At 30.9% G+C, this 11696-nt stretch overlaps 3 protein-coding genes across 4 annotated transcripts in view; 2 read left to right on the top strand and 1 right to left on the bottom strand.

The window, feature by feature from the left end:
* sosie (oogenesis-related protein sosie) overlaps positions 1-4778 on the top strand; it is a 5917-nt gene extending 1139 nt beyond the window's left edge. The window contains exons 2-4 of the mRNA XM_026812960.1: positions 869-924; positions 1499-1678; positions 2544-4778. Coding sequence (XP_026668761.1) covers positions 869-924; positions 1499-1678; positions 2544-2623 — 316 coding nt within the window. The 3' untranslated portion in view covers positions 2624-4778. The remainder of the gene's footprint in view (positions 1-868; positions 925-1498; positions 1679-2543) is intronic.
* Positions 4779-4868: 90 nt separating this feature from the next.
* Positions 4869-6724, bottom strand: LOC108624227 (EEF1A lysine methyltransferase 2). 2 transcript variants are annotated; one of them, XM_018023380.2, is made up of 4 exons: positions 6568-6724; positions 6381-6479; positions 5457-5872; positions 4869-4988 (listed from the first exon to the last, which is right to left on the bottom strand). In XM_018023380.2, exons 1-4 carry the CDS (start codon positions 6570-6572, stop codon positions 4894-4896), a joined length of 615 nt encoding a protein of 204 aa, XP_017878869.1. In that variant the 5' UTR covers positions 6573-6724; the 3' UTR covers positions 4869-4893. The 2 variants fall into 2 exon arrangements, with proteins under 2 accessions (XP_017878869.1, XP_017878868.1); XM_018023379.2 differs by having other exon boundaries at positions 6580-6724.
* An 88-nt stretch (positions 6725-6812) lies between these two features.
* Positions 6813-10593, top strand: FeCH (ferrochelatase, mitochondrial). The gene is made up of 8 exons (XM_018023376.2): positions 6813-6981; positions 7199-7394; positions 7467-7688; positions 7758-7859; positions 8946-9111; positions 9200-9307; positions 9497-9661; positions 10343-10593. The coding sequence occupies exons 1-8, from the start codon at positions 6948-6950 to the stop codon at positions 10538-10540; spliced, it is 1191 nt and encodes a 396-aa protein (XP_017878865.1). The 5' UTR covers positions 6813-6947; the 3' UTR covers positions 10541-10593.
* Positions 10594-11696: the final 1103 nt, after the last annotated feature.

The following is an 11696-nucleotide window of genomic DNA, read 5'->3' as shown; positions in this document are numbered from 1 at the left end:
ATAGATAAACGATGACCTTTTTTTTTATTACGGAGGGGAAATCTTCAAAAGACATCCGCCCTCCCTGGGGGGAGGAGATGGGTTTGTGCGGAATTCTTAGATATACGATGACCTAGATTTTTACAAATAAATGATTCAACAATTTATCGCAATTTATGTATTAGTTATTTTGATTTCATATCTTTAGCGTCGAAATCAAATAATTAGTTTAGAGTTAATCAATCAATTTCAAGACTCTGTTCGTTTCAACAAAATAGTGAGTTAAAGTCAGGAAGAGAGGAAACGAATTTTTCTTAGTATACAAAACGCAACTGGAATTTGCATATATTCACGTGTTCCCTCGCAATATGTGAACGTATCATGGTGTTGGTACGAACAGTATGGTGATTATCTATGCAAATTAAGAAACTTTAAGAATTTTATTCCAGTATACTCGAACATCAACATTCCACTTTTCTAACATGCGTTTGTTGTTTAATGAAACATGTAGAAAAATCAATACGTTACTTAATACATTGTACATGATAAATTATATTGAATTAATACAGAGATTTAATACTGAATATACTAAATTGAGTTGAATTGACAGTGTTAAAAAAAAACATCTTACCATCTATGATGAATTATAATTACAATAAAGTAGTACACTGTACGTCACAAATTAAATAATTTTTTATTTAGTATTAGAGTAGTAAATAAGAAACAGACGTTTGTACTTGCTTGAGAAGGAAAATTCTGCACAGAAAATGAAGTCATAGTTTATTTAACTCGAGCAGTAGGAAATATGAGTATTAAAAATAACGAATTTCAAATGTCAAGAGGCACGACAGAAATAGTTTCAGAATTTAGTTATTCAATTTGATTACAGTATTGCTTTAGGTAATCACGGTACCATCAGGAACGTACAATTTCAGGTGATTTCAAGTAAAAACTGTGCACCGTTGATGATTGATCGACTATAAAAACGCGGTCAGTAGATTTGCGTGAAATTGCGTGCCACGCGCAATTAGGACCTTGAGCGTACAATAGAAAAGTAAAAAAATTCGTTGATAGGTAGGAAACGTAAACGAAGAGTAATATACAAAATGAAATAACGTTTCATCGATGAACTTCTAAATTAAATGCTCATAAATTATTGCGGAAATGATGTTCTAATTGGAATGTTATTCCTCATGCAAATCAATTTGTGTTACTTGATTAGATATCGTCTGGGTTATCATACTTTCATGTCCGTTCCAATTGTTGATAATTCATAAATCATAATGAATATGCATAGTTCTTGCGTTCAAATAAATGTTAGGATATGCTCTTTGCCAGATTCTTTATAATTAAAATCATGAGCAACAACAGAACCAACACGCTTTGACATTGTTTTCGAATCATTTCAAAGTTTAGATTTGATAGTCCATCACAATATACATGCAGATCTACTAATATACATGCTCGTAGTTCTACTGTATTTCTCTATTGAGATATTTTCAAAGTTAAATTCTAACAGTTTATAGTAATTTACGAATGATCAGTATGAATTCAATTGCAGCATTGCACACGCCATGTAATAGCGATTCAGAATGTATTCATGGTGCATATTGCGTGCAAGCGAACAGTACTACAGCGCCTGGGAAACGTTGCTATTGTCATGAGGGATATTACGAGGAGTCTCCACTGCTTTGTAGTGGTACGTGAATCTTTATCTTCGATTTCTGGAGCTAAACTTAGCTACTTCTTAGTTAAATTTCATTGATTAGGTTTTATATAATAATCAGACTGCAGATTTTATGTATTTATGAAGAAATTGAATATGTAAAAAATATAAAAGTATATGAAATATTAAAAGCTACAGGCACATCAGAATTTAAATGATCAGAGAAATTACCATTTGCAGTGGCCCGTGCAAGTATGCATCTTATAAAACAGGATAACTTTTTTATTATTGGTGCAGACAATTTTTTTTTTTTAGATGCTAGAAGATATTGTCACTTTACTAGTAATATGTAAAGAAAGTTTGTTAAAAATTGTCATTGGTCGAAATCGGTTGAATAAATGTTAGAAGCCTCGAAATCTTTCAATTCATAGTATAATAATTCAGTTCTAAGCTCAAACTCGTCAAAAACGATTTTCTTCATTTGAAATCGTTTATAGATGCAGTAACATTAATAGATTTTTATGAAACATTATACACGTACATATCATGCTTAGACATGCTAAGATCTACGAAAGGGATGCTTTACATTTTTATTAGAGACCCCGATAAAATAGTTAGAAATCACGATTTTACTTTCTTCGTAATTTCGACCAATAACAATTTTTAAAAAATCTTTTTATACATAATATAGTAAACTAAGCCTTCGAGCATCTAAAAGAAAATTGACTTATTTGCTCCAATAATTAGAACGTGATTGAACATTTTCGTGAGTCATTACACATCACGTTCTTCAAATTGATATAATAAATTTTGCATAAAAATCCGCAGTCTAGAAATAATAAATATAATTGCATAAATTTTCAGATAAGTTTCTAATCATATACATATTTCTTCGCAGGTAGCGCATCAATTTTTACACTTCACGCAACGATTCTATTAACTTTAAGTATCGTGAAACGCAATTTCTGTTTCTTATAAATCTCTCGAATACCTTCAATACTTTCTTGGAGAATGTGACAAACTCTTGTTCGTTTTAACATTATGTAACTAACTTTGAATCAACCAAAAATACAATATTAAGATCATTTTTAATTCTACGTTAAGAGATACCTGTAAAAAAGCGTAATACAATTTTTTAAAGAAATGCAATTACAAAACACAAATATAAAAAATATATTATCACAATATGGATATAGTAGATTGTGATTAACGTGACTTTGCATTGTTTCAATTAAATATTCGAAGGGTGTATACAAAAGTATTTTTGGACGACTCACATCAAGAAAAAGTACACGTGTAACGTCAATCGATACGGAACGTGCTCTAATTTCTGAACGTCTCGTATTGTATACATATACATTATTACTAATCTCAATTGCCAGTTGGTTTTTCTATTAAAAAAATAGTATGGTTTAGTATACACAATATGTATTGTTAAACTGCGGATTTTTATACAAAATTTTTGTCATACCAATTTAAAGAATAAGATCTAAATGCTTTCTTTTTCTGTTCAAAAATTATTATATGCATTACATTTCTAATCTTTTGTAAATTCTTGCATAGTCCATGCATACTTTATATTTCTTGTACATCCAAATTTTTTTACAAATAGATAAAATCCGCAGTTGATTTATTATATAAACTGAACACTTCATCTTAGGAGTTAAGAAAAGATCGGAATTCTCTACAACTGAACCATGTGCGGGTTTCACGTAGTTAAGGTAGTAGGCCCGAAAATTAATTTTTTAAATTGTAATTATTATTTATCGATGACAAAATTTACTACAAGCCAGGCGACACGATAAACGAGGTATTCATTTTCAAAGTTTTATTTTTTAACATGTAATTCCTATACTGACGCGAAACTGACATTATTAATTATAACAACAAAAAAACTGCTTTTAAGCGGACACTCAGATTTAAAACTTAGAATGTGAGACGAGTTCTTTATTCATAAATAATTCTCTTAAATGTTTCTAATGGAGTCCTATAACTTTTACGCATTTTATCGTAATTAAATTATCTCTCTTGTTGTGTGGTAATGTTTGAAAAAAAATAGCTTTCACTATATGTGTACAACTGTTAGTTTTTATTTCCACTTCCTAGAGCAGATGTGTTACTCAATTAAAGCATCCCTGAGTTATTAAGTCAGACTACTATAAATATACTTGATATTTATTCAATTCATATATGCAACATTTTCTAAACTGTTTTATTCATCATCTGATATTGCAAAACTAATTAAAAAAAAATAACAATTGTGTGAATTTATGAACGATAAGATCTTATTTCATTAAGGAAAAGACTAATGCAGTGTGTGTGACGAAAAGAGATCAGCAGTGATTATAAAAGATATCCCTTTTGTTCACAATTTATATAATCCCTATTCATGACAAGTTACGTAAATAGATATTATGTATGTATAATACACTGTCCGAAATTTTTATAAAATCGACTTTATTTACAAGTACATTTTAAATGTACTTGCAAAAATTTATGAAAGCCTTAAAAAAAGAAGCCAGCTTATTTCCTGGATCTCAATCCTATCGCAAATCTGCGGGAATACTCGTGAAAAGAGTTTTTTGGTTCGTTCTACATTATGTTTCCTCATTTCCATTTTCGAATAAATATTATTTCTATTATCACTGTTAATTAAATATGTTAGTTAATCTCAAAACGATATCATTTACAAAATAATGATTATTATAGAAATACTATGAAGATTGTAATTGCATTAAGAAACACAGCCTTATGGAAATTTCGGACAGAGTGATTTGATTCAGTAGCTGAAGTAATAACTGTTAATAGTACATACGTTATGTATAGACAATTATAGCCATGTATACATAGGTACAATTCTTATATGCCAATAACGCCTGGAATACCAACGACTGTATGAAACAAACTATATAATAGTTAATAATTAAATAGATACTAACAGTTTACGCTTACACGGATTTATCAATACACAAATATACACCAGCATCTATTTCGATTACAATGCATAGCATTTTATAACGTTTGTAAATTGACGATAGAACTGTAGTAAATTGCATTATTCATCCTATCTATGTGAATATGTTATTAACACGAATATTAAATCGAGCACTAATAAATATTTCCGTACTCTAAATATTTATTATAGCATTTTTAATTGTAATTATATGTTGGTCGTTATTTAAGGAAAAGTCAATTAAAAAGGTAAATAAACGGAAAACGTACAGTTCATTAATCAACTCCTTTATTAATCATTTTCTTTGTAGAACTAATTGTGTTACAGTGTTTCCTTTTTGTCCACCGAAGGTGAACGTATCCGCCGGGAGAATGTGTAAAACGTTGAAATCTGTGAAGAGTAATGGGTAATGATACCATAACATAAATTTTTATAAGTAGATTGCGGATTTGATGCATTCATAGAAAAATTAAATGTGCAGAATTATTCGATCAGGTGCAGGTAGTAAATTAATAGAGCAATGAGTTCACTCTATTATTTCAGTTAATATTAAGTATTAATTGTCTAGCTGTCAATGTTGTTGAGAAATAAGATTTAATTTTGGCATATATGTATAGAAAGTGGGTCGGGAATCGTTTAGGGTAGCTGTATGGTATAATTGTAATGCTAAAAACAGAGAAAAGAACAACATACAGAAAGAAAAACGGAGCACATCACGAAATTTGAAAAAAATTCCTCCCTAAAATATATTTTTGAAATTGATACCACAAACGTTCTGTTGTGTAGAAAAATCCGCAATCTAATTGTAAAGATGATAGAAAGGAAATTGAATAAAGAAATTCTTTCTGATGAACTCACAATTTTGGAAATGTTTCTCTATTTCCTCCTTAGTCCAATTGCATGACGTTAGAACTAAATATCCAGAAGGCAAGAGAATTTTGTGTATATTCTCTATGTACTTCTGTCGTTTCGATGCAGGATCTTGTGGATGTAAACTGATAGCATCGTACGTTCCCTTATCATGCACTAGCTTAAAATCCGATGACAAATTAAACGTTTCAGAATCTAATATATCGCAAGCTTGTAAACCGATATGAGAGGTATTATTTTCTACAAATACTTCACGGGCTAAGTCAATCGCCTTCTGTGAGTAGTCTATTCCTATCAAATTTTCAAAACCTTTCTTAGCAAGTTCGATCAACGTCATCCCATTTCCACATCCTACATCGATTATTTTGTCGTCTTTGTTAAGATTTAATTGTGTAGTGATCCAACTGAAATATTAATTATTTTAATTTTAACTGTCAGTAGAATATAAATTTACCCTCCTTGAAAATGTTTCAAATATATTTATATTAACACCGAGGAGAGATTATCTCTCTTACACATCGTTGAAACAATTATAATATGAATACCCTGATATGAAAATTGAAAATATAATTTACTTGACGTACAATGACGGTATATTGATCACTCACAAATTACGAAACTACTTTTGCAAAATTAATATCGTATTACCAAAAACCTTCAGTAAACATATTAAATATAAAATGAAGCTTTTTACCAAATTTCCTGATCTAATCTGCGCGGGCTTTTTATCTACCGGCAACGGTAGGTATTGAAATCTACAAGAGATGGCATCATCAGCCAGATTGAAGCGTTGTCCATGCGAAATGACATTTGACGTCGCATAAGTATACAGTATCTTTACGACCGCGTTGTACGCGTGTTTTTCGGGTCGTTATTTAAATATTTTCCGTATCCGTTGTCCGAACAGCTTACCGTATGACTTTTAGTGTATTATTTCTACCGAACCATATCTCGCCCACGTCTCCGTGTTCCTTGAAATTATCGAGTTCTTCCGCGTAAACCCTGTCCCAGCTGAAATATAATTGTGACAAGTAAAGTAATGCTTATCGAGCGCTGCACATTCGCGTACACGGTATGTAATTTAATCAATTTAACTTACTACATTACTTACTAATCGAGAGTGCCTAAATCCGACGGTCCCAATTCTTCAATATTTTCATCTGTCATGATTTCACACGAAAATGATGATTAAATTTGTTTTCACGGAATCAAATATACTACACGTAATATATCGAATTTTTATTTAACCGGCAGTTATCACAGTTGCGTTTGAACTGAATATTTATCGTAACGTGACGAACGTATAATCACGTTATGTGTAACTTCGTTCAAACAAACATAACCCTACTTCGATGAATCTAACCTGTACGCGACGGCATTACATGTACTGTGTTCGTATAAGCGTGATAGTGCAGAAATCATAATCCAATATCTGATATTTGCTGGTCACTTTTACCGAAAAGTGTTAATTCGTTAAACATGGTCAGTAAGTTAATGAATGTACTCCAATATGGTAAGTAGTTATTACATTTATTACACTTTGCTTAAGCAGTGAAATTTATACATATAATTCTGTGAATATTAAGTACAAATGTACAGTTATCTCCTTGTTATAAAGTAATAATAGAAGAGAGAATTTATTTTCTAATGATATGTCACATGCATAAAAATTCGCAATCTATTAATTCTTCAGACTTGTTTCTGTTAAATTGATTTCTACTGTTATTTAGGAAGGCAATGCGTAAGATCTGTTTTGCCTTGCCGTCAGTTGTCTGCAAAAGCAGATTTGAAAGTACAGAGTAATGCCAAACCGAAGACAGGTATTATAATGTTAAATATGGGTGGACCCAGTAGCATTGCGGAAGTGCCCGAATATCTGTTGCGTATAATGACCGATCGTGATATGATTCAACTACCGTTTCAAAGGTTTCATCAGTCGAAATTTTAGTCATCCACAACTAACTTCGTAGAGATTCCATATCCTAATATAAATTGCAGTAAACTGGGTCCGTTGATAGCTCAATCTCGTGCGCCCAAAGTACAAAAGAAATATGAAGAGATCGGTGGCAAATCTCCTATCTTAGACTGGACGAACAAGCAGGGTGAACTTTTGTGTGAACAGCTAGACAAAGTTTCACCAGAAACAGCACCACACAAACATTACGTTGCTTTTCGTTATGCCAAGCCTCTCACTTCAAATACGCTTGAGAATATGGAGAAGTAAGAGGTTGATTTGTCTGTGAATATGTATTATTGATAAGAAATAAAATATGCGTATTTAAATTGTAGAGATGGTGTTGAACGTACAGTACTTTTCTCTCAATATCCTCAATATTGCTGTGCTACAAGTGGGTCAAGCTTTATTGAGATATATAAGTATTATAAGAACAGGTAAATAGATATGATTTCCATTGCAACAGCAAATTATTATCTATGTATCTGCAATAACACGATAGCAGAGTTTCGAACAGAGTTTTAATACACGTAACGTTTATTATATTCCATTTATTGAATACACTTCTTAGGACAGAGATTTATCAATTCTATTCATGACACAATTCTATACTAATACGCACACTACGAATCTTCGTGCAAAATAAAACATTTATTGTATCAATTTAAGAATGTATTTTAGGTAAACAATAATTTTACCATTTAAATATTGCAATCAGCATCCATCTCCTTATATTCTATAATGTTTTATACATTACACACAGCGTTTATATTTTCGGCATATTCAGTGTTGTTCTAAATGTATAAAATTCACTATCTACGCGTTTATGAATGTAATATTTTTATTAAAAAAGAGAATTGAAGTTCTCAATTAGTCTTTTGTACAATTTTTCTTTATAACGGATAATGAACTTAATAGGTTTTCTCATAAATTGGAAACGTAATAAATAAAGACTTAGGTTTTAAAAACGTGATGCAGTTTATTAATCCTCGGTCATCACACTTATCTCCAATTACAGGATTGTCACATTGGTTCTATTACAATTTTCAAAGAGTATGTCTTTCAAAGTCAATTGGCATAGTTTGAAACTATCAGTTATATAAAAGTAGACAGCGAAAAAAATTGATGGTCATGGTGAGGTTTTAGTGGTGAAGAGGTAGAGTTAAAATTCAGCTGCCTTTGTGCGTAAAAAATTAACAAAAAATATAATTATTGGAAAGAATTAGTTTTTATATAAAAAAAATCATAAGTTATTTAATTGTCGTAAGTTGAAAATTTTCATAGTTATTGAAATATGATAGAAATATATGTAGTAGTTTATAATTTAAAAAAACAATAAGGAAGTAGTTTTTACCTTGACGTTCCTGTACACAAAAATTTGCTATCGTTTTAATGCAGACTGGAAACGCATTTAATTAGTAAAAACTAACTTAAAGTTGCGCGGAGTGTTAAAACAATAAAAATAGCGTATACATTTGTAAAATGTTTACATAAAACGGCAACTAGAAACCTGAAATTTACAGGCAACTGCCTTCTAACATGAAATGGAGTGTAATTGACAGATGGGCGACGCATCCATTATTAATAGAGACAATTGCAGATAGAATTAAGGAGCAGTTAGTTCAATTTCCAGAGGACATAAGGAACGATGTTATCATTTTATTTTCGGCTCACTCGCTACCACTGCAGGTTACATGTCAATTTTCAGAACAAATATACGTTTCATTGTTATCACTTGTCTTTGTTATCAGCAATTGTCTTTCCAATTTCGTCGTAGGCTGTATCTAGAGGTGATGCATACGCATCCGAGGTAGCAAGCACCGTCTCTTTAGTAATGGAAAAATTGCGAAATTGTAATCCATACAAATTGGTCTGGCAATCAAAGGTATCGCCTTCATTCTTTGTTTTATTAGTACAAACTTTAAGTTACCGTGGAGCAACTCGAGAAATATACTTTTGCTTGCAGTTTCGCATTGTAAAATATATGTCAATTACCCTTCCCCTTTTTTCTTCGTTCAATTTATCTTTAGAGTGTGTTGGCATCACAGTTTATGAAACTATAATGTGCATTTAGGTCGGGCCTGTAGCTTGGTTGGAACCTTTTACTGACGAAGCTATAAAAGCTTACGTAAAGCAAGGGAAAAAGCATTTCATATTAGTTCCAGTAGCTTTCGTTAACGAGCATATCGAAACTCTTCACGAGTTGGATATCGAATATTGCAAAGAACTAGCTGAAGAAGTAAGTGCAACCGCGTGCACTGAAATTTCTATAAAGTCACTGTTTTCTTTAATGAAATCTTACGTGATAATGGCTTTATGAAAATTTCGGGCAGTGATTAAAGGTAGTTGTTGCCCTATTGTAATTAGTCAGGATAATGCTTAAAAATAAACAGCTACAAATAAAATATGAATTTTGATTATTATATCATGCTATAAAATGAAAAATAACTACTTTAGGAAAGAATTATACACTTGTATGTTCCGGCTAGTTGGAGCTGAACATTGAGTTTCTCACAGTCGGCGTGAAGGACGATAACATTTAGAATGTTATTGCGTAACTAGGTCGTCAGTAATCTCAAAAAATCGATATGCTTTATTATAGTCTACTCCTGTTTCGTCACATGTTTCAAATATTTATCATTATTCGATTAATTGCAATAGCCGAAGAAAGATATTTTTCTCGTGCCGATGTCATTATCCCAATGTTAAATTATGGTATTTGCGAATTTTTATTGGCGATATCTCGAAAACAAGATGGTCAATTTACCTAGGGTTTTGGATACATTCTTTGATACCTATATTACTTTTGTACAAAATTTTAAGCAATTTTCAATACTTTTGACTTAGGCAACAACTACCTTAACACATTCGGGACCGGTAATAATTTATAAATCAATACAAAGTCTTTTTTCGTTCCTAGCTTGGCATCGATACAATAAGGAGAGCAGCTGCACCTAATGACCATCCTAAGTTTATAGAAGCCTTGACAGATATCGTCCTGTCTCATCTTAAATCGGAAAGGCCGATAAGTCCCATGTTCTTAACACGTTGTCCTCATTGTGAGAGTAACAATTGCGTTGAAAGCAAGAATTGGTATGCGCAAATATGTAAAAATTAAAGAAGTCTGCGTGTTATTTTTAATATACAAAAATAAAATATTTTCTTCTGATATATTAAACAATATATATAATTTTTTACGGTACGTATCCGTTATGTTATAATTTAATTTGTTGTATTAAATACTCGGCAAATTATAATATAATGCTTGGAATAAAGTGTTTGTGATACACGATAAATAATTTTGTGCTCTTCTTTCTTTTGTACACTTGGTTCCTACTTCATTAAAGAGTTATCCTCCTATTTTGTTAAAGATTACAAGAACTGTTTCCTTTTTCCTTTATTTTCCTTTAACTTCATTCGTAAATATAAAATAAAAGTAACTATGTACAGCAGAGACATTATTACGTTCCAATATCTTAGAAAATCCCATCTTACGAAAACCATAATGGAATTTATAGCAATCTTAAGTTCTGATATTATAGTTATGAAGTAGCAAATTTTACTATTTATGGCATAATGATTGAATTTTATATTTGTAAATCAAGGGAAACATAGTTAAATTCTGCAAAAATGGAGTTAAGAATTATTTTCTCTCGATGCTATTATTTAATAACTTTTTTAAAATTCTGAATGATTAATATTGTTAATATAAATAGTACCGACGTATGAGCATAAGAAATAATTGAGAGAATTAAGTAGAACAAAGTTAAAATTAAATGTGCAGAAATTATAATTCATTATTGCTAGCGCGCTATTTATAAATGTGTGTAGGAAATTAGTACAAAATATACATTTAATTTACTTTGAACAATTCTATTAAAAGTTTATAAAATAGGCGTTTAAATATTGTACGTTATTCTATATTCTGTGTGGGAGAGGAAAGTTTCATGAAATGAAATTGGAGGAAATGTAGAATAGAAGCATTTACATTCTCATGTAAAAATTAACTTTCTATATTGGCTTGATGAATTAATATTATAGAACATCGTGATAAAACATCGTCATAATGCACCTGTAAGAATGGTTGCGAAAAACTCATTTCCTTTCATTCTTTCGAACCTACAATAAATATAAATTCGAGTGTCGTGTGCTCGAGAATTAATGCTCAAGTATCAAAAGTTGAGATATTAAACTGCATTGTTGAACCGTTTAGATTGGGATCTCTATATAAAACTTCTATAAAAGAGGCATTTTTAGAAATAGTAATAAAAGTT

This window comes from Ceratina calcarata, unplaced genomic scaffold (assembly GCF_001652005.2).
Source record: "Ceratina calcarata isolate Rehan_Ccalc_2016 unplaced genomic scaffold, ASM165200v1 scaffold303, whole genome shotgun sequence".
Classification (NCBI taxonomy): domain Eukaryota; kingdom Metazoa; phylum Arthropoda; class Insecta; order Hymenoptera; family Apidae; genus Ceratina; species Ceratina calcarata.
The sequence above is the reverse complement of the archived record's forward strand: the minus strand, read 5'-3'. Positions and strand labels throughout refer to the sequence as shown.

Bases quoted from the DNA above. Each gene is read 5' to 3' on its own strand.
- LOC108624227 (XM_018023379.2), bottom strand. From the start codon at position 6,635: ATGACAGATGAAAATATTGAAGAATTGGGACCGTCGGATTTAGGCACT. The intron at 5,873-6,380 runs GTAAGCTGTTCG...TTAATATTTCAG, and splicing joins AATACACTAAAAGTCATACG to TTGGATCACTACACAATTAA. The intron at 4,989-5,456 runs GTGAGTTCATCA...TACTCTTCACAG, and splicing joins AGAGAAACATTTCCAAAATT to ATTTCAACGTTTTACACATT.
- FeCH (XM_018023376.2), top strand. From the start codon at position 6,948: ATGGTCAGTAAGTTAATGAATGTACTCCAATATG. The intron at 7,689-7,757 runs GTAAGAGGTTGA...TTTAAATTGTAG, and splicing joins ACGCTTGAGAATATGGAGAA to AGATGGTGTTGAACGTACAG. The intron at 9,308-9,496 runs GTATCGCCTTCA...ATGTGCATTTAG, and splicing joins AATTGGTCTGGCAATCAAAG to GTCGGGCCTGTAGCTTGGTT.